Source organism: Coloeus monedula, assembly GCF_965178545.1.
Source record: "Coloeus monedula genome assembly, chromosome: 27".
In the NCBI taxonomy this organism is placed as follows: Eukaryota; Metazoa; Chordata; class Aves; order Passeriformes; family Corvidae; genus Coloeus; species Coloeus monedula.
The window spans coordinates 2,215,268-2,237,964 of NC_138807.1; the positions used below are offsets into that span (position 1 = coordinate 2,215,268).

The 22,697-nt window shown below is 49.9% G+C and overlaps 1 protein-coding gene across 1 annotated transcript in view; it reads right to left on the reverse strand.

Moving 5' to 3' along the window:
- The window catches only part of REXO1 (RNA exonuclease 1 homolog), a 47,306-nt gene that overhangs the window by 18,949 nt on the left and 5,660 nt on the right, over positions 1-22,697 (reverse strand). The window contains exons 2-5 of the mRNA XM_082297998.1: positions 10,759-12,521; positions 5,387-5,488; positions 2,893-3,094; positions 2,062-2,225 (exon numbers count right to left, since the gene is read on the reverse strand). Coding sequence (XP_082154124.1) covers positions 2,062-2,225; positions 2,893-3,094; positions 5,387-5,488; positions 10,759-12,521 — 2,231 coding nt within the window. The remainder of the gene's footprint in view (positions 1-2,061; positions 2,226-2,892; positions 3,095-5,386; positions 5,489-10,758; positions 12,522-22,697) is intronic.

Here is a 22,697-nt window from a genome sequence, read left to right on the forward strand (position 1 = left end):
CTGCTGTTATTAATCATGGGGTGACTTCCTTTCTGAAAATCTGCTCAAAGCCAAACTTAACACACAGCACTTTTGGTACTAAAAATACCACTTGAGGCTTCACCACCTTCAGTGCTTTGACTCCTTTAGAAAACAAGTGTGTTTCATTCTGAAGTCAGCCAGGAGCCAAGGGCTCCAGTGGCATTAGTCACAGCACTGCCTGCACACACAGGCATTCCAGAGCAGGGAATGCTGACATTTCCAGCGAGACATCCAAGGTTAGGATGGCACCAAGCACCACAGGCTGAACTGGAGCCATGAACACACACCACCACAAGTTAGGGGCACCAAAGCCAGGTTTGGTTCTCTGGCTGTAAAGAGAGAACAGGAGGCCCCTCGTGCCAGGCTGGCAGCCACCTAAACCATCCCACTTCCTGGGGCAATCCTGCAAATTCGCTGAATTGGGGGTTTTCTTTCTTTTTTAATGCCAATCATGATGTTCCTAAAAGGATTTCTCCCTTCAATTTAACGGCATGTTCTTCAAAACCTGCATGTTGGACTGAGCTACGAGCCACCACTGCAGTTTTCCATTTACCACCAGTTTATTCCCCAAATCACAGCACTTGCCTCTTTTTCAGAGAGGAAAATGTACATTCATCTCTAAAACACCCAATTGTTTTGTCAGTTGTTCTCCATCCCACCCAAGAGATATCCATAAACCAAACCATCTGCTGCAATCTGGAATAGAAACAGCTCTGGGGAAGATGTCAGCTTGTTCCAATGGGAGCAACTGGTCCTATCTCAGAGGGGAAAGGGCTCCTTTTCCCCAGGAGACTCTCACTTTGATGCCCTGTTCAAGGGGATTTGGTCCTTTTCATTAAATAAATAAATTCTCAGTCTAATGTGATACCCTTAAGCACCTCTGTAACTCTGCTACATATTTTATCCTTTCAGTTATTTCTCTTCTTTTTAATCAGCTTCAAGTTCTATGTTACTATGGTGGCAGTTTGGGTGGGAAAGGAAAAAAAATGACTTTTCACTCTTCTAGAAATAATCAGAGCAAGTTATGACAGATCTTGACACAGACATCATCAATAAAGGGATCTTTAATCAAGTCCTGGCACGAACCACGTTCTGCCATCCACTCCAGCAAACAGCTCCTTATGCCATCCCCAGGCTGCTCCGTGAGGAATTCTTCTCTGAATTGTCTCAGCAAGTAACAGGTTCCCAGTGCTCATGGGGAAAAGATGAACTTACAGAATCATGGAGTTTTGGGTTGAAAGGGACTTTAAAATTCATCCCATTCCACCCCTGCCATGGGCAGGGATACCTCCCACTGTCCCAGGCTGCTCCAAGCCCCAATGTCCAGCCTGGCCTTGGGCACTGCCAGGGATCCAGGGGCAGCCCCAGCTGCTCTGGGCACCCTGTGCCAGGGCCTGCCCACCCTGCCAGGGAACAATTCCTTCCCAATATCCCATCTAGCCCTGCCCTCTGGCAGTGGAAGCCATTCCCTGTGTCCTGTCACTTTGCTAAGGAACTCATAGCAAAGGTACCCAAAGGCTGGGCAGAGATCCCAGGGGCTAAAGAGAAACAGAACAAAAAACAACTAACGAAGGAAAAACAGTCTTTTCTTTAAACACCAGCAGCAGCATGAAGTTCAGTGATCACACTGTACTATCTAGGTCACAGAGGGACTTTATTCATAACCACCTGCCTCAGTGTGGCCCACAAAGCCTGGGAAGGCCATTAATCCATCCCTGGCTTCTGAGCACAGGAGGTTCCAAGCCCCTGACCCAAACACACCCAGGCCACTCAGCACAAGAGAAGGCTCAAACTGGAGACAAGTGATCAATATTCACAGAGATCAGAGCAGCACTTAAGTATTTCTACCTTTTTAAACTTCTACCCCTCGAGTGTTTAATTTTTTATACAATGCTATCTAGGAAAACCACAGGAAGAAACAATCCCACTTAATCAACATAATCAAAACACCACTTTCAGGGAGTGCTAAGTTTGGAACAGCAGGATCAAACATCCCACCCTCCCCGGGGAATGACAGGAAAGAATTCAAATTCCCCTTACCTGTAAGGAGGGAACATGTGCTACCCTTTTGGGCACGATGGTGCTGGTGGTCTTGGAAGCCATCCCAGCCAAGGTGCAAGGCTTCAGAGGAAGGGTGGGGGCTTCAGAGTCATTGGAAGGTGTGACACTCCTGCCACCAACAGTCGTCTTACTGCTCCCGAGGCCTGCAGGGAACACAAAACACTCAGGTGCAAATCCTGCACTGGGCTTCAGGCTGCCAGAATGAACTCACTATCAAAGGCCAGCGCTGCAAGCTGTGATTTTCTCAAATCCAGGTCTCCAAAGGGATACAAATTGGGCAATTTTACCACCTTGCAGGCAAGGATGAAGAAATCTTCTGCCAGGAAACGCGTCTCATTTGGGTTTGTTTTGGGGTAACTGAGTCAGCAGAGTTTAAAGAGGTAACTCTGTCAGCTGCAAGGCACTGACACCCCACACGTCAGCTCTGAGTCCTTCCACTACAAAGGGACAGCAGTGAGCGTTAATTAGCACTTCCCTCCTGCTCCTTCGACCTCCAAAGGCTTAAATGGAAGAGGAAATGAAGAGCAAACACAATCCAAGGAAGAAACAGAAAAAGGAAAGGCTGAAGTGAGGGAGGCCAGGTGAGACAGATGAGGCTGCACACGCCTGACCTGTTGCTTTTCAGAACAGGGCGGAATTTCTCAGGGAAAGACCTTCCCACTGGACACTATCAGCAAAGATTCAAGTCATGGCAAGTCCTACACATCCCCTGACAGTTTCACATCTGCTCAGGAGAAATGTAAACACACAGTGGTGCCTTTGACCAGGGGGAGGACAGGACAGCGATCCCAAATCCCGCCGCTGGCTTACTTTGCTTGGCTGCTGCGGTGAGGGCTGCATTTGGCACGTGAGCAATCCTCCTCTTTTCTCCTGGCAAACAGAGAGAGGTCTTTTGAACGGCCACAGCCAGCTGTGCTGCCTGCTGCTGAGCCAGCTGGATCCTCTGGTAACACACCTCCTGGGCCGTGGGGGGACGGTACGGCCGCACTACCGGCTTGCTCGGGGCCTCTGCCTGCACAGACAAACAGCGTTTAGGGCCAGCAGCTCCCCTGCTTCATCCACACCCTCTGCCTTCCACTCACCCCAGAAAGGTCTCTTCTCCTCAACCCCTCTGTTAGCAAGTACAGGGTTTGGAGAGGAGAAGATCCCAACTGTCTTCCAGAACAAAGTAATTAAGAATCATCCCTTGACAAACGTGGCATTCATGATTCACGCTCTGGGAAGGCCTCCCAGCTCACTGGCACATTCCTCAATTGGCAGGTGGTATTAATGACTGCTTTTAGAGGCGTGATGTTCCCCGTGGCTGTGCCCAGCCCAGTCCTGGGTTCTATCAACACTCTCAGCCTTGCTCTAGAACACAAACGCAGCCCTGTGCTGCCTCCTTTGCTTTCTGCTGCAGTGGAAAAGTGACAACAATTCTGCACTTCCCTGTGCCTCACGATGCTGAGCTCCACTGCTCTCTCCCTGAAGACCCCCTGCATCCACCTCTGCACCACAGCAGCTCCCTGCAGCCCTGGAACTGCTTAAAAGCCTCACAGATATGTATTTATGGGATGAGAGCATTACATAAACTGAGCTCTCAATTTCAAACAGGCTCTGTCCCTGCCCACTTCTGGAGGCACCTCAGTGCCTCGGCCGTTAACAGCACAGGGTCCACACGCGTTTCCTTTGATGGCCAAATTTAGGTTTGCAGGAAAAGTGCCAGAAATGATGTCAGCAAAGAGAGAAGTTTCCTAGCAGCAGAAGTGCAAGACAAGCAGCAGTAGTACAAACTTCACTCTACTTAACAGCCTTTGAAATGTGAGGAACAGGCCTTCCCTCCTGAAATCTCGGAGGAGGGCGGCTCAGTGTAACACCTGGGGGCAAGCTGGCACCTCCTGCATTCCCGGCCTCTGATGCTTCTGGATACCAAACTGAGTGCAGTCAGACATTAAGTTATAATTACAGACTTCCAAGCAGGACAGGCCACTCATTTTCTGCCTCACCTGCAATTCCTTTGGCCCCTCCATTTCCCCTGGCAACCAACCCCGAATTCGGCTCCCTCCCCTTCTCTTGCTCAGTCCTTGAGCTATAAATCATGAGCAAGACTTGAGCAAATATTCCACTTGGAGGGACACAGCAAAGCACAGGCCTCAATTCTGAGGTGAAAAGTGGCAGTTCAGGTGTTACAGCACCTCCTGGGCAAAGCTGGGAGCTGCTCTGAGCTGACATACTCCAGGGAATGCAGGTCCTGGAGCTGCCCTGGCAGCTGAGCACACCAGATCGGCTCTGTTTGCCCAAGCAAAGGCTGTGCTGGGGCTCCTGTCTTTGGAAAGCATTTTGGGATCAGCTGTCACATTAAGAAAATATATTTAAAGATCTGCACATGTCTAAAAGGCGCCTCTTTACAATAAATATTTGAGTTAATGAATTTCCAAGCCATTTGCTTCAGTCTCTTATCTCTTCACTTTGGAAGAAAGGGCCCTTATCAAACCACATGAACTGGCTGGAGATATGCAGTTAAATAAAACCCATTGTATTGACCCCAGAGCTTCAAATTATTAAAGGCAAAAAAGCCTCTCCTAGGCAGAGAGGAAAGGCAGAACAATTAATTTGGACTACCCAGCTCAAATTAGTGCACAAGCCTCCACTCTTATCCTGCTGCAACATAAAACTAATCTGTGCTCAGCACCTGGAGGGAAACACATTAAACCCTCAGAGAAAACATGAATTAAAATCCCAGGGAGAAAGGAATAAAAAAATCAGAATGTCTTCCTTGCTTTTTTTTTTGTTTTAATTCTTCTCCTCTGTATTTTCCCAACTGGGAAAGAAGAGTATCCAAACAAATACTGCTGAGATCTTGGCTGATTCAGAACAGATGTCAGGTAATGGTCTTAAACATCTGACCAAATTCCTGCAGTATCTTTGAGATCACAAGGCACAGAAAAATACCAGCAGATGCAGAGTGACCTTGTGTCCAGTTGATTTTTATTGAAATCACTGAATGAAGCTATACTGGAGAAAAACGAACATCCCAACCTATCCCAAAGGGTTATCCCAAAGAGCAGAATCCATTCAACTCTTCCCAGCCTACCCTTGGTTTTAGGAAAGTTTATTAGAGTTTTGCTGCCACTTTTACTGGATCCTAAACATGGGAGCTTTTTGAGAAACTAGAAAGAGAGGAAATAAAACTGCCACAGACTAATTCCAGCACAAACAACTCCCACGCTGCTGCCTGGCCCTGGGAGTGCAGCCTTTCCCAGGGTCAGGACAGAAAATCCTCACTTGGACCAATCTAAACATCTGCTTCTAAATCTGCACTTACATTTCCTTGTTTGACAAGATGAGAGATCCTTCTTTTTTGGCCAGGAAACAAGGTAGTTAAATTATCTTCTGTCTTTTCTTCATTTGCTTCCTCTTTGGACAGCTGGAAAACAAAAGAACAGGAGAACAGACTTGAAGACCCCTCGCAAGAGGGAGATGTGGAAAGTCTCCTTTTGGGTTAACCTTGCAGGGGGCAGGTGAGAACACGTGGTCAGCTGCTGGGCCACTGACAAGAACCTTGCTGTGACCCCAGGAGCCACCAAGGAAGCCAAGGAACAGCAGCAGGACGTTCCCACCCCAGCAGCAGCTCCATGAGCTGGCATGGGGCAGGATCAGCCTTACCTGCCACAGGAGCCTTGAGCAGCCCTCCCCTGCCAGCCACTCACACACCTCACCTCTCATGGCATTCTTACAGTCCAGGGGGTTTGGGGTGCTTTGGATTTTTTAAGAAGTTGGGAACTGACTCATTTCTGCCCCAGGCAGGTGCTGACACCTGCTCAACACCAAACCACAGTGCCCCCACCCCACATTTAGGGAAACGTTTCTCTGCAGGTTAATCCACAGCTGTCACTGTAGGACGACTCTGGTGACACAGCCCAGGTCACATCCAGAAACTCAGCAGGAGGCAGAAGCACCTCTCCAGCCAAAGCTGCTCCGAGCTGACACCTCAGACCTGCTCCTGGACAGGGAGAACCACTTGGAAATCTTGAAATTCGACTCAGTTGTTAATTGATACAAAACACTTCACAAGTTTCTTTTTCAGAGCTCCAGCTGCTCTCCAGACAATCTTTGTTTTCAGTTTTTCAAAACAACTCCTGGCAAAACTCTGAGATGAGCCTGACAATCTCTGAAACTCAGCAACAGAGCCCAAGGCTGGATTTAGGGATTTAGCTCAGGCACCACTTGAGATAAGCCTGCGTTCATCACCACAGGGGCACTCTGGATGAACACTGCACCCTGAATCACTTGGCTCTCTGGGAACTCCAGAGCCTGATAATTCAGTTACATCCCTAATAAACTCTCTCACAGTGCAATTCTCTCAGGTGGAAAAGCACCGCACTGCCCACAAACAGCTTCCTGCAATCACAGATCATGGAATATCCTGAGCTGGAAGGGACCCTCAGGGATGATCAGTGCAGCCCCTGGCCCTGCACAGACACCCCAACAACCCCAGCCTGGGCATCCCTGAGAGCGCTGTCCAAACGCTCCTGCAGCTCTGGCAGCCTCGGGGCCGGGCCCATTCCCTGGGGAGCCTGGGCAGTGCCCAGCAGCCTCGGGGGGAAGAACCTTTCCCTGAGCTCCATGCCATCCTCCCTACACATTACTGAGGCCAAACAACACGGGGCTGTGTTGGTTTTGCACAGGCTGGTGTTTGGTAGCAGGGGGACCACAGAGGTGGCTTCTGTGAGAAGCTGCTGGAAGCTTCCACCATGTCCGGCCAACCCAATCCCCGATGGCTCTGAAGATGGACATGGCACTGGCCAAGGCTGGGCCAATGAGAGAGTTGGTAACGCCTCTGTGATAACAGAGAAGAAAGAAGAAAATCAAAAGAAAGTGGGGGTAATTTGTATTCCAGCTAGAGAAGAGGAGGAGATGAGAACATGTGAGGGAAACAACAGGGAGACACCAAGGGCAGTGGAGAAGGAGGGGCAGGAGGTGCTCCAGGAAACAGAGCCGAGATTCCTCTGCAGGCCATGGTGAGGCCATGGGGGAGCAGCTGTGCCCCTGCAGCCCCTGGGGATCCCCGGGGGATGCAGAGATCCACCCGCAGCCCCTGGGGATCCATGGGGGATGCAGAGATCCACCCGCAGCCCCTGGGCATCCACGGGGATGCAGAGATCCACCCACAGCCCTGGGGGAGGTGCCCACACCGGAGCGGGCGGATGCCTGCAGGAGGCTGTGATCCAGGGGCAGTCCCGGTGCAGAGAGAGGAGGTCTCTGCTCCCAGGCTGGAGCAGTCTGGCCTTGGAGCGCTGCAGCCCGTGGCAGACAGAGCCCGGCACAGCAGTTTTGGGGGGCTGTGTGCCCGTGGGAGGGGCTCACGCTGCAGCAGGGGCGATGTGGCTGCTGCTCCTGAGTGGACCCATGCCAGGGAAGTTCAGGAGAGCTGTCTCCTGTGGGAGGGACCCCACGGCCTCACAGGGGAAGGACTCCTCTCCCTGAGCAGCAGAAGAAAATCTCGGGTGACAAACTGACCCAAACCCCCCAGCCCCTGTCTGCCTGCACTGTCGGTGGGAAGGAGGGAGGGGTTGGGGGAAGAAAAAGTGTTTTAAGGGCTTATTTTATTTCTCATTATCCTCCTCTGATTTTGTTAGTAACAAACTCGCTTTGTACCTCTAAGTTGAGCCTGTTTTGCCCTTGGAGTGTTTCCTCCCCATCCTTATCTCAACTCATGAACCCTTCATTTAAATTTTTTCTCTCCTCTGCACAGCTGTAGCAGGGCAGGGTGAGTGAGTGACTTTCATGGGTGCCTGGTGTTTGGCCAGTGTCTAACCACAACAGGGGTTCATCTAGAAAATTATTCCATAAACAATAAAAATGCCCCATGACCAATCGCACCCAGCGGGTGCCTACTCACCCACACCCATGTCCCAAAGAAGGATCCCTGTGCTGCACTGAGCCTCCTTCCCAAAGGAGCAGGAAACCAAACCTCAGGCTGCTGAGCTTTGTCACTCCAGCCCACAATTAACTGTTTGCTATGAGTGGCAGCCCCTGGTTCAGCACTTTCTGAATTCAGTGATTAGTAATTCCTGCTATAGATTATGTGCCCTTCAACTATTTTTCACTTAAACTGGGCAACTTGGAGGAAAAAAAAGGCCAAAAATAAAGAGTTCTTTCCTAGCTGAGAATTAAACTAAACCCTGAAGAAAGAACAGCTGCAATGCTTAATAACTGAGAAGAAAACCATCACACTGAGCCTTATATAGAGTTTCTTCCACCCATTTTGTGTGAGTGTAAAAAAGGTCTTTAATTGTCAACAACACAGAGTTCCCTGTGACCAGACTGGGGATGTGAGTGCAGCAGAGAGTTCAGCAAAAAGCTTTAATAGCCCAGCTCCTTTTCCAAAAGCTGAGCTCTGCTCCCCACACGCAGCACACGCCCCCTCCTCACACCCATGGTCCTGAGTGCAAGGGTTTGCTTGGGCCACTGCACCCACCCAGCTCCACGAGCCTGGAGAGCAGCACCAATTCCTGCCTTTTGCAGCCAAAGTCAACAATCAGTTCCAGCAGGAGAAACTGCCACAGGGTGGTTGTGTGGCTCCTTCTGCACTCGCTTGCACCTCCTTCCCATCCATCATCCCTAAGGGAGGCTGCCTGTGGGTGAAGGGGTCTAAACTGGGACACACTGGATGCCCTGAGGGTGCCCCAGTACCTCCATTATTTTGGGATGCAGGGGAGCTGCAGCTGAAGTCACTCAGTAATTCCTTGGATAAACTCCTGGCTCCTCCCCTGGACCCCCTCTTCCCAGCACACAGAAGGCACCTGATTTTGTCATCTCACTTCATTAAGCCCCTTCCGGTGTCCAAGAGAGCTGCAGAGGGACTTGGGACAAGGCATGGAGGGACAGGAGCCAGGGAATGGCTTCCCAGTGCCAGAGGGCAGGGCTGGATGGGATCTTGGGAAGGAATTGTTCCCTGGGAGGGTGGGCAGGCCCTGGCACAGGGTGCCCAGAGCAGCTGGAGCTGCCCCTGGATCCCTGGCAGTGCCCAAGGCCAGGCTGGACACTGGGGCTTGGAGCAGCCTGGGACAGTGGGAGGTGTCCCTGCCCATGGTACTGGATGGGCTTTGAGATCCCTCCAACCCAACCCATTCCAGGATTCTATGAAGCCTCCCAGGTAACAGAGCTGCCTCACCTGGCACCCCTGCACTGCAGTCAGACGGAAAACACAGATACAAGTTTGGGATGTTTTCTCAATGTTGGCAAATTTGTCACCTTTTACATCTGTAAAGCTGTTCCCAATCCCATTCCCTGAACACCTGGTACAGCAAAATCATCCCAGCCAGGGATGCTGAGGGTGCTGGGTCTGACAGCAAGTCACACACCCCTGCCTGAGCCCAGGAGCTGCTCCCAGCTGGATGGTTTGTCTTGCTGCCCAGCGAAACTGGGATGTCAGAAGATGAAGGATGAGTTTTGTCTGCTCCTACTTCCCTGCTTCAGATGCTGTGGGAGGATCACTGCCAGAAGCTGCTTTCTAACCTTTTACATGTAGAAACATGGAATTGTTAAGGCTGGAAAAGACCTTTAAGATCATCAAGTCCAACCATCAACCAGCACCACCACCATGGTCACCACTAAGCTCTGTCCCAAGTGCCACATCCACACGTTTTTTGAACACTTCCAGGGATGGTGACTCCACCACTGGCCTGGGCAGCCCCTTCCAGTGCCTGACAACCCTTTCCATGAAGAAATTTTCCCAATATCCAGCCCAAACCTCCCCTGGCCCAGCCTGAGGCCGTTCCCTCTCCTCCTGTCCCTGTTCCCTGGCAGCAGAGCCCGACCCCCCCGGCTGCCCCCTCCTGTCAGGGACTTGTGCAGAGCCACAAGGTCCCCCCTGAGCCTCCTTTGCTCCAGGCTCAGCCCCTTTCCCAGCTCCCTCAGCCACTCCTGGGGCTCCAGCCCCTTCCCCAGCTCCGTTCCCTTCTCTGGACACGCTCCAGCCCCTCAATGTCCTTCTCATCATGAGTTCTCCACTCTGTTCTAATCTTCAAAACCGAGAGGTTTCCATCCTCCAGGGACCAGTCAGTCACTGCCAAAACTCTTTTTATGTAAATACTGTCTTTTTACCTCCTTAGATTGAAGCCCCTGGTACCACTGGAAGAAATTCTACCCTCCATTTCTTGCTTGCACCACCCACAAGCTATCCAGAGATCCCCAGGAACTACCTGCAGCATGCATTTAGAATAGGAAAGAGGAATTTGGGGACAAAGTGTCAGTGACAAATACTGGACTTACTTGCACCAACACCCTGTCCAGGTTCTACCTGTCCCTATGTTCCTTAAACTCTGCTGCAACAAGAAGGCAGTGCCCAGACTGGCAATCTCAGATTGGCTTTGAAACCCCCAAAACTCACTCCCTGAAGCCTTTTCTCCCAAGGTTCTCAGGCCAGACAGCAGTAACTGATAACCCTGAAAGCTGAAAGCCTTCCACACAAAAGGGAACTGAACCCTCACATTTCACAGCAGCTTTCAACCCAGCAGGTAAACTCAGGTGCAAACACTTCCAAGCACTCAGTCATGACAAGGATGAGATTCTCCCAACACACGGAATCTCCCTCTTCAGCTGCTTGAGATAAGCAACACCACTAAACCGAACCAGAATCCTTCCACCTTTGGAGGGGAGAGCACACACACAACCAGCCCAACGCAGCATTACCTGTTTCCCCAGCCTTCCCTTGTCTTCAGTTTTCACATCTTTAGATTCATTAAAGATCCTCAGACACTCTTCCATGGGATCTGACTCGAAGTCCACATCTTTCTCAAGGATGGAATAATCAATGTCATCAGATGTTGAGGAAGATGATGACGACTTGGACAACTTGGAGCGCTTCACTTTCTTTGTCCTGTCCTTGTCACTCTCAGAGGCTGAGCCAGAGTCGGCCCCATCCGAGTCCGAGCTCACATCAAGTAAGGAGGAGGACAAAGGCCGGCCTTTGTCATCGTCATCTCCACTCTCATCTCCAAACAGGTCCACGTGACTCAAACTCCGCTGCTTCCGACCCTTCTTCGGGTCTCCTTTTCCAGCAGAACTGACCTTGTCTTTCTTTTGCTCCAGGGAACTCTTGGTCCCTTTCTCTTTGTTTTTACGACCAGAGCTTTCCTTGCCATTTTTCACATCAGCTGTTTTGCTCTGTGAGTCCTTCTTGCTGCTCCCCACTTTCTCTGTGCCCTTGGTAACACCTTCGCTCTTGCTTTTCCCTGAACTGCTGGTGGTGGACTTGGATTTTTCTTTCTTACACCCATCCACCTTTTCTGACTTCTGTTTTTCAGGTTTCTTCAAGTTCCCATCTGCTTTCACTTTGACATTTTTGTCTTTGCAGTTTTTCTCTTCATTCTTGATTTTTAATTTTTCTTCTTTCTTGAGCACTTTGTCTTTGTCTGTATTTTTATTTTTCTCCTTCTTCCCAGCCTCACTGAGGCCTGATGTTTTACTAACATCTGTTTTCTTCCTTTTTGTTTTGTCTTTGGAGTCTTTGTTTTTATTTTCAATTTCCTTGTTGTTCTTACCAGAACACAACTTCACTGCTTTTGGGTTCTTGTCTGGTGAGTTCTTGGCAAGGTTTTTCTGTGAATTTGGAAGGTCCTCCCTGTGCTGTGCTGCTTCTTTGCTCTCCTGGGAAGCAGAGCCATCCACTTTGGTGCTCTGCTCTTTGCTGGACTCACTCGAGTTGTTTGACTCACCCTCAGAACCACCTTTTGAGGGTGAACTACCAGAAGCTGTTTTATATTCCACCTCAGCCTCATCTTCAGAGGAGGAGAACCTGGCCAACACCTCATCGTCATCAGGATCTTCACAGAGCTTCTTCCTTGATGGAGAATAAGACTCCTCATAATCAGAGGCCCTTTCCCTTTTGGACCCCTTGGTTGTGGCTTTGCCCAACAGCCTGGCAGAGTAATTGGAAAGGGGGTCATATTCCAAGTCTGTGGAGGGCTTGGAGTCGTCAATCACATATTTATTGTTAGTGACAGTGCTGCTGTATTTTTTATTCTGCACTACAGCCTTGGGGACATATTCCAGGGAGCTCCCTTTGGAGCGGGAGGAATCCAGAGTGTATTTACTGGACCGGCCAGCAGCAGCCAGAGGAGTGGGGTTGTAGTCTGAGTTATTACTGAAGTTGTAGCTCCCTGGATTATACTCCAAGGAGGCAAAGGAATCATTCTGAGGCCCAGCAGCCGACACAGGTGAGTTTGAAATGAGTGAGGAGCCCTCTGAAGCACCCAACTCCTTCGTGGTTTCCAGGAGCTCCTCGTACTTCTTCTGCTCCCTCTCCACTTCGTTCTTCACCGCCTCAATGGCCTTGTTGACCAGCTCCAGCTCCAGAATTCCAGGTGTGACATCTGTAATGTCAGCCAGAGTGCCATCCTCCGCCTCCAGTGAGGGCCTGGGAAGCTCTGGGTTGTAGGGATCATAGCCTCGCTCTGGAAAGAGGAAAGAAAATCATTTACTGCCAGCAATTCAAGTACAATTTAAAAGAGGTCTTTTCAAGGTCTGCTCTGATCAAACCCCAACACTGAATGACACAACCAAAAGCCACAGTCTTGCACCACAGAATAAATAAATGTTGGATACCAAAAGCCACCAGTGATGTTCTCTGGCCTAGACTAGACCAGATTGTACAAACTACTCCCAGGACTAAAGATCTGCTAACAAAGTGCTTTTAATACTCATGGAAAAGCTCTATAAATTAAATATTCTTCAGGGCACCAAAGAATAATCACTGTATTAGGCCCAAGGGGAGCTGATTGTGCACAGAATTATCTGCTTAATTCAATGAGGCCACCAAGGGGGAAAGAGGATTCCTGCAAGAAAATGTGGATTAGATTCTCACTTCTCACTGCCAACACCTAAAGCCCACCAAGAGCATCCAATATTCCTCAAGGCTCAGTGTTTCTCATGGCAGCTGCAGGAAAACCAGTCTGATCTGGACTGACAAACTGAGAGCTGCTGGGAAGGAAAAATTACAACAGGCAACACAACTCAGCCATTCAGATCAACCACCAAGACAAGAACACTGAACACCCAAAACATTTCCCTTTTCAGAAAAGTCCCTTCAGTGGCCTCTCTTCCACATCCAGCCTGGGGAAGAGAAGGCTCCAGGGAGAGCTCCGAGCCCCTTGCAGGGCCTAAAGGGGCTCCAGGAGAGCTGCAGAGGGACTGGGGACAAGGCATGGAGGGCCAGGAGCCAGGGAATGGCTTCCCAGTGCCAGAGGGCAGGGCTGGATGGGATCTTGGGCAGGAATTGTTCCCTGGCAGGGTGGGCAGACCCTGGCACAGGGTGCCCAGAGCAGCTGGGGCTGCCCCTGCATCCCTGGCAGTGCCCAAGGCCAGGCTGGACATTGGGGCTTGGAGCAGCCTGGAACAGTGGAAGGTGTCCCTGCCCGTGGCAGGGGTGGAATGAGATGATTTTTAAAGTCCCTCCCAACCCACACCATTCCAGGACTCCAACAAAGACAGTGGCATTTAGCAAACCCACAGAAGCTATGGGAACATTAACAGCTGCTTTTTGACTCTGAACTGCTTTCAGCCCTTGTTTTATCACAGCATCTCTGGATGCTGACATTCCAGAGGAACTTTTGTTCTCTGCTACAAGGACAGCACTAAAACTGGCTCTCCAACATGGGTATGCAGAAGACCCAAACAATAAGCAAAGAGATAGAAGACAGGAAATAAAAAACCTCTCAGGTCTAAGAGGGATGAGAGAATTTCTTGTAACAGTCAGAAACAAACAGTATTAAAAGAGCTGTTTCTACCATTCTCATAAGACTGAGGGGTTTGGGGTTTTTTGGAGGGGGAAGCAGGGGTAGGTTTGGGGTTTTTTAGAGAGGGTGCATGAATGCCCAGCTTCCTTTGGCAACAGGAAAAGGATCTGTCTAGCAGTTGGCAGAACTGGCCCCCAAGGAAGCAGAATGAAAGAGGGTGGGTTAAAATAAAGGCAGCGGTTTCAGAAAACGCTTTTTAACCCTTTGGGTTTGTGAAGTTGTTTTCCAAACCAATTAGCTCCTGATTGAACGGGGACTCTGGGCAATGGCAGCGTGTTGTCACCACCTTCCACAGGCCTGTCTGAGCCCTGTTCAGAGCCAGAAACACAGGGGAAGAGGAACAAGGTGCTATTTCTATAAGCAGTTCCCCTCCAGCTATTGCAGAGAGCTGTAATGATGACACAAAGAGCATTTCCAAACCCAGGGTGTGCTCCTCCCTTGGACAGCCAGCACAGCCAGGGACAAAGGGAGTGAGCAGGTGACAAACCAGGGCAGTGGGCACTGCACAGGCCAATTCCTGGTTAGAAACCTTGAAGAAAAGCAGGTAACAAGGAAGAAACACGAACAAAGCCATACGCAAACAGCAGCAGCATCAAGGCAAGGGTACGTACAGCTTATCAGAATGATTAGGGGTAAGATCAGCCTAAGAAGTGGTAAGGAGCAGACAGCCCTCCACGCCCACCACTCATCTCTGACCACGGTGTGAAACATCAGCTCCACACTGGCAGAAAGGACCGGTGCACTGAAGCCTGGAGGAGTCAGCTACTACTCTCTACATCAGAATTGAGACACAAATATTTTAAGGGAACTGCTGAAAGCCTGATAATTCATGCAGGGCTAAATATGAGATGGCCTGCAAACAGAGAACCCAGAGTCTGGATCTAGAGACTTGCCAAAATAAAGCAACAAACCCTAACCAAACAAAAGCCATCTTGTCCATGCAGAAAACCAAACTATTTTAAATGTATCAGGATCAGGGAAAGCAGAGGGCAACCCCAGCATGGATCTGGTGTCTGGATCTCTGCTGTTCATCTCTAGCATAAAACTCCTGGCACATTTTCTGTGGCTGGAATGGCCAGATGAAAACACATGTTGTAACCTCAGGACAAGCCCCAGGCTTTGAGGCAGGGCAGAGGAAGAGCTCTTGTGGAAGTGTGGGGGAGGCCTGATGGATTCTCCAGCACTGCTGATCAAAGGCTGCCTGGCCATGAAAGACTTGTGTAAGTGGCTCCACGATGGCCATCAGCACCATCCCCTCTGGCCACGAGGCATCTGCAGATAATGCAGCAGAAACACAGAAGGAGGGGGGTTTATTTATATGAAAACACACACACAAATATATATACATATATAAATGATGAGGCATAAACACACAAGTCTCCAAATCAGAGATCTTCAACCTGCTATTGGAAATCAGAGCAGCTTTTCAGCTGCCAAACTACACTCCCAGGAACCAGGAAAGGGAAGGATCTTCCTACCACTGGGATGTGACACTCAAAGGAGTCTGCTTCACCTTTCCCTTTATTCCTCTTCCTTTCACTAACCTGGTGTCATAGATTAGCAAGCATAGTCCCAGAAGGGACGTCCTTGCTAAGGGGTGCTTACAGTTTCCTCTGGGAACTGATAGAACCTATCAGCGGCCAGTTTGAATATGGACAATTCTCTAAGCCACTTAAAGTTGTGACCACCTCTGTGATCCACACTTAAGAATAGACAAACTCCCCCTCCAAGCTCTCTCTCGTTTCCGGCGCTGGCACAGGTGGCTGCGGGCCCCGTGTGGGGGCCAGCGGACCCGGCCAGGCCCTGCTTGGGCCAGGCCGGGCAGGGCCACGGCCATCCTGGAGCCATGGACCTGTTCCAGCCATGGAACCCCCCCCACTGCCTTGCCGTGGGCAGCCGGAGCGGCTCGGCTCTCCCCCCTCTCCACTGCGATAAGAAAAATTCAACATTCCATCTGCAAAGCTGCAAGGCCGAGGTGAGATTAACCCTTTTACTGCTGTGAAGAGCTGAAAACCTGAGGGAAGAGAGAGAGGAGATGCTTAAAGCTGAAATTCTGTTGTGAAGCTATGATATATCAGAGTATCCTGTTGTAATTTCATGAAGATATGGGGGGTGGAGTGTTCAACTCGTAAGCAAAAGCACCTGCACTGAGATAGGCAGATGCTGACACAGCTGTAATTTCATGAGAAGTTTGGACAGGGAGAGATGAACCAGATGAGGACTTTTGCTCCAAACAGGAAAGGAGAAAACCTCAGTACCTAGAGATGCTCCCAGAGATAGTCCTAATGATGGAAGATGATGAAGACCCTTTGCTCCCAGGGAAGGAGAAGGGCCTCTGTTTTTGTTTCTGAACGGCTCAACCTTAAAATTGTACCCCAAGAAACTTCCAGAGTGGACCCTCGAAAGCAGTTGCGGGAAAAGCTGCAAGTCAGGGGGAAAGGACTCACACGCAGGCAGAGAGACTCCTCTTCCTAAATGGACTGAACAATATTTGGAAGTGGGTGGCTGTCTTGTTGTGATAATGTTTTCATAGCACAAGCAAGAAGAGACTTCTCTTTCTAAATGGACTGGACAAGGTTATTATGGAAGTGGTAACAGACTGAACATCTTAAGGGTTGTGTTTTACATTGTCAGTGGGAGAAGGGAGGAAGGTGGGGGGAGGAGGAGAGTTCTGAAGGTGTGGTATAATTTTTTTTCCCCTCTTTTAGGTCTGTTAATAAACTTCTTTATATTCTTTCACGTTTGGTGCCTGCTTTGCGTTTCTCCTCATTCTTATCTCACAGCAGATAAACAGTAATGAGTATTTTGGACCAAACCACTACACTAAATTGGTGTTTCTGCCCGGTTACAAACCGAACCCGCGACACCTGGCTACTCAGGGTGTACAGGAGGAGCTACACTGGGGTTGCTGTTCTGATGTACCAATGGCTGCAGTTCCTGAGGCACTCCGAGTGAAATAACTCTTTTTGGAGGGATGGAAAGCAGAGTCTGCTCTGTCCCTCAGGAATCACGAGATAATGAGACTTGAGATGCCAACTCCTTGCAGGATTGTGAACTAAACACTTTTTAAAGTACAAACTATTTTAATAAATTAATGTACCTCAGACATATGAAATAACCCTCCTGAGACACAAAAGGTGAGGATACCATCAATGTTATAGAAAACAAGTTATTAATATTTTACACAGAACCTCAGTGAACAATTTACTTAACCCAGACCTGCTTTAGAACACACCCAATTGAGCTGTGCTTAAACCAGCCATTGCAGCACAGAAAACATGGAAGCATAAAACAAGATTCTGCCTAAAAAAAAAACTGGGCTGATGGGTTTTTTCCCTGATTAATGTCACGCTGGTTGTGGGACACGAGGCCTCAGTTCCAAGGTGGAGCTGGATTATTACAAAGCTTCCCTGAGCCAGAGACTCCTCACTGGTCCTTCTAGTTTGGGCAACAGGCAAGGGCAGTAAACAAAGCTGACATTAAAGAAGAGTGGGAGGACAAGGTCGCCTGGGTGAAGGTAAAACTTAATTTACAGTGAATCATTCCAGAGAAAAGTCTTGCCTTTTTTTTGTCCAGCCCTGCCACAGCACGTACCTGAGATGCTTTAAATACAGAAAAGCCCAAATGTGTGACAGGTGCTGGCCAATGCAAACCTGCAGGTTTTGGAAAAGGAGTCCAGCTCTTGAATGCACGCGGGGAACAGAATCCCAGGATGGTTTGGGTTGGGAGGGACCTTAAAGCTCCTCCAGTCCCACTCCTGCCATGGGCAGAGACACCTCCCACTGTCCCAGGTGTTCTAAGCCCCATCCAACCTTGGACACTTCCAGGGATGCAGCAGCCACAGCTGCTCTGAGCAACTGGATGACAACTTCTTCTTCCAGATCCAACAGAGCTGCTCAGCTGCTGCCAGACAAAAAGGCAGCAAAAATGAAAAACTTCCAAATTTACAGCAATTAGGAATTCAAAATGAAAGGCTTTGCTGGCCAAGCTGCAGAGGGACCAGCACAGGTCAAAAGACAATGAACCTTTCTTGTAGTGAACCCACAAGAGAGACACTGAGGGGCTGGAGCTGGGAAGGGGCTGGAGCACCAGGAATGGCTGAGGGAGCTGGGAAAGGGGCTCAGGCTGGAGCAAAGGAGGCTCAGGGGGGACCTTGTGGCTCTGAACAAGTCCCTGACAGGAGGGGGCAGCCGGGGGGGTCGGGCTCTGCTCGCAGGGAACAGGGACAGGAGGAGAGGGAACGGCCTCAGGCTGGGCCAGGGGAGGTTTGGGCTGGATATTGGGAAAATTTCTTCATGGAAAGGGTTGTCAGGCACTGGGACAGGCAGTGATGGAGTCCTCATCCCTGCAAGTGTTCAAAAATCGTGGGCATGTGACACCTGGGGATGTGGTTTAGTGGTGACTGTGGCCAACTGTTGGACTCAATCTCACAGCTCTTTTTGATTTTCAAGCCCTGCTGCTGCTGAAGTCACCCATTCCCTTGGGTCACCTGCAGCTGGCAACAAAAGGTGCATTCATGGCGAGGTGGGCAAGGTGAAAGCTGTTTGAAGACTCTTTGGAAAAGGAAAAAATAAAGGCATTTTTATTTCACGTCATCGGAACAGCTTTGTTGGTTTAAGAGCTCGCTGTGTTTACAGTGCCAGCACTCAGCAAAGGGACAACCTCTGTGATTGCAGGAAAATTATCACCGCTGGAAAATCATTCTGAGCTTTTCATTTAACACTTCACAGAAGAGACAGCGGTTCCTCAAGAACAAAATATTTCAGAGAGGCTTTACCAGCAGCCTGAGTTCTGCTGCTCTTCAGAATTAAAGAGCACACAAGAAATGGCAGGTTTTGGCACAGAGCTCATTTGCCGGGACCCGAAGCAAATTTCCAACAATTAATTTAACAAGAATATGCAACCGCTTGGAAATAATTAACACTGAGATTTAAAATAGTACATTTCAAATAATCATCCAGAGGAAATGGGTTAGGAGGGCAGGGAAGGGGAGATAAAAGAAATGTTTCTTCAACTTTAAACTTAACCCTAGTCCAAGGATTTGTTTTGCTCCTTTTTTGTGTTTTTGAGAAGTAAATTTAATTATAAAATTAAGTGTTAAAAGCAGAGATAACCTTGTCCTGGTCAAGGAACATCAGGAAGCAAGGTTTCAGAGGTATTGGAGGCAGAAGAATCCTGTGCACCCCACTCCTTGGATTTGTTCCTCCAGGGGAGCTATTTCATGCCACATCCTCAAAGTACACCATGAACCTCCACAGTCATTTCTTTAGTGGAAAAACGGATGCAGATATGAGAAAAGAAAGTCTGATATTAGCAAGGCTGAAAAAAAGCCTGAACAGTCATCTCTCACTCCAAGGTATTTTTAGCCCTGCTGGGACCCAGCCTGGGCAGCACTGGTTTCTCCAGGTGTTGTGGCCAATGGGGCCACCTGTCCCCGTGGGCTGAACCCCAGGGGTGACACAGCACAGGGAGGGGGTCACGAGGGACCAGAGCAGCCAGACACCACCTCTGCATTGTACTCTGAGCCATTTCCTCAGCTCAGCCATCCCAGACTGAGGGCAGGCAGTGGCCAGGGAGAAATCGTGGAATGGTTTGGGTTGGAAAGGACCTTGAAGCCCATCTTGTTCCTGGACCCCTTCCACTGTCCCAGGCTGCTCCAAGCCCCAATGTCCAGCCTGGCCTTGGACACTGCCAGGGATCCAGGGGCAGCCCCAGCTGCTCTGGGCACCCTGTGCCAGGGCCTGCCCACCCTCCCAGGGAACAATTCCTGCCCAAGATCCCATCCAGCCCTGCCCTCTGGCACTGGGAAGCCATTCCCTGGCTCCTGGCCCTCCAGGTCCTTGTCCGAAGTCCTGCTCTCCTGAGACAGGGACCTGCCCATGTGGGTTCATTGCAGCAGGAGCAGCTCCAGAGGGTTCTTCCCGAGCTGGAAGTGTTATCAGGGAACGACTCACTCAGCAGGAAACTCATGAGAGCACATCCCACAAAGCAGCTCAGACAGAAACGCCCCGGGATGCAGCACCGACCTCCTCAGTTTACTCAAGAAAACACAGTTTTGGGCAGTTTTATCTCTGGTGCAGCGAAACAAGAATCTGAAAGGTCCTCAAGCCACTGAACGTGGTAGCTTCACCCTCCTGGTGGCTTCACAGAGAGCCCCCAGAGACACCTGGGACTGCCACTGCCTCCCACAGCAACACCAGTTAAATCCAGGGATGCAAAGCCAGGACACGATGACCTGGCCCACACAAACCCCTCGTTCCCATCCCTCTATCCCCAGAATCACCGACAGTCCCACCCACGCTGGCGGAAAACAGCAAAGAGCATCAAGGTCTGTGACACATTTTCCTAAGAGGAAATCACATCATTGGCACATTTCTCCCATAACTTAGGAAAGGATGTGAGAATCCCAACTGGTGGATGGGCCAGGACAGGCAGAGGACAAACACTGGCACCCAAAATACACCCTGACCCCATGGCCTGTCATGCACAGGCTGGAAGGAGTCTCACCGTATATAAATCTGGATATTCAATGTTTGGGTTCTTTGGAGATCTTTCCATTCCCCCTCTCAGTTTAGCTCTGAAGTTACTCCTCAAAATACAAGAAAAGTTGAAATTCTGTTTGGGGGAAAAAAAAACAACGAACTTAACAGAGATTTGTTTTTTTCTGTTTCTGAGAAAAAGACCAGAAAACACTTCCACATCTCCTGTGGATAGTGTTGGATAAAACTAAGGATCTACTCCAAAATGTAATTAGCAGAGTAAGTCTTCTTTTCAAAGAAAAAAAAAAGTATTTAAATATTTCAAATATTCTGGTGTCTTCTTTTCCCTCTATTCAACTCCACCTTGAAAACCTACCTCAACCAGCACAGTCACAAGCAGCAACATCCACCCATCCTTTAATTTTCCAGCCTTTTTCTAGTGTGCTCAAGATAAGTTATCTTCTCCACACCTGTCTCATTTCTTTAACTAGTGTGGGTGAAAAATTCCCACTTAAGACAAGAAAAAAGAAAAAAAAAAACCAAACCAACCAAAACCCAACTACTTCAACTCAGTCACAACTGGACACTTGGAAAACGAAGTCAAAAGCTAAAGAAAAGCACCTTTCAAGCTGTATTACATTAAAACACTTCAGTTGCAATGTATGAAAGGCTAAAAGCAAAACCTAAGCTGTTTTTAAAACCTGTCTGGCTTCAAACCATTCAAAAGCTGGAATTAAAACTCTGCAGCTCCTTTAGGACTCAGACACCTGCAGCTCCTTGGCCACTTTTAACCACAGAACCCAACACCCCCAGCACAACCCTCACTTCAATAAAAACCCAAAATCCCCAGGAAAATGAAAACCCTCCAAAGCCAAGCTGAGCTTTTTGCACACTCCACATGTTCCAGAGGCAGATGCCCAAGGACTCAGGTCTCCTGGGAAATGAATGGCGAGAAGCCTCCCTGGAGAAGTCGCTTCTCTCCAGCTGCTCCTTCCCAGCCGCACCCCCCAAACCACGACCTCACCCCGCAGGAAGCCAAAAACTTCACAAAGAGTTACCTGAGCTGCCCGGGGTCAATAAACACTGCAGATACTTGTTCATGCTGGAGCTGCCCGGTGCTGCGGAGACATCCCGGCAGGGGCTGCAGGCAGCACGCGGTGCCCGGCTGCTGACACAGCACTTGGTGGGAACTGGGGCAGGACCCGCCCGAGTCCCGCCTTCACCCTCGTGTGCTCCCAGCTCGGTCGGGCTTGGAGCGTCTGCAGGGGCTTCCCGACCCCTTTCCTCTCTCCTAGCGCTGCTCCCCTCACCTCGGAGGAGTTTCTGACCTCCTCCTCCTCTCCCCACTCGCCAACTGCAGCTGCTTTTGGCTTGGTTTGAGCTCCACACGTTGGTGTGTGCGGTGGATCCCCAAACATCCATCCCCCGGTGGTGCTGTGCCCCCAGCCCGACCCCAACACCCCCCCAGCTCTCCAGCCGGCAGGGGAGGAGGTGGCAGGGCTGGGACACAGCCTGGCCCTGCCTGTCGGTGCCTGCCCAAGCCCACGTGAGCCAGCCCAGCGCCTCCGCCTCGCCCAGCACAGGGAACACGCTCCGGGAAGCCCTGGATTAGTGAGTCGTGCTTCCCACTAGCGCGGCAGGGCTTGGCTAGAGATTAAAAACATAAATCAGAGCAAGTGTTCAAACGTCAGGGAAGATATCCCAGAGGGGAGAGGGAGGTCCCAGGAGCGCAGACAAAGGACTCCTGGGCGGGTGGAGAGGAGCCGGGTACTCACCAGCACTGGCACAACTCCAGCTGTGCCAAACCCCAAAGCCTGCTGGCCTGATGGAGATCTGCTCCCGCCTCCTGCTTTTCACACATCTGGAATGGGCCCACGTGGGGAGACTCGGATTCGGGGCGGAATCTCCCCACAGTCACAGAAAGATCAAAAATGGGAAGTGTCCTGTGAGCCCACACTGAAATCCCGGCACAAAGGGCACCTGCACTGTCCACCCCCAGGAAAATGCCCCAACTGACAGCGCAGGGAAACCACCACTAATCCCAAACTGCTGAGAAGATACATCCGACCTCAACATCAATTGATTTTTCACTCTTCATTTCAAAACTTGGTTAAAAATAAAATCCACTGGTGGCTTTTTGGTAATTACTGTCCTAAACACAAATGTGGGGGGAAAAAGCAGAATTGATGCCCCCTCCCAGTTCACGGACTGGAGCACCCAACACTGAACACCTGCTTTGCTCTCTCAGAGAAATGATACTGAAAACACTTCATGGGCTTCCACTTCTCCTGTAGCAAATACAGTAATTAAAGCTCTTTGCTGAGATGATCTTGCACAACATCCATTCCAGAAAGGA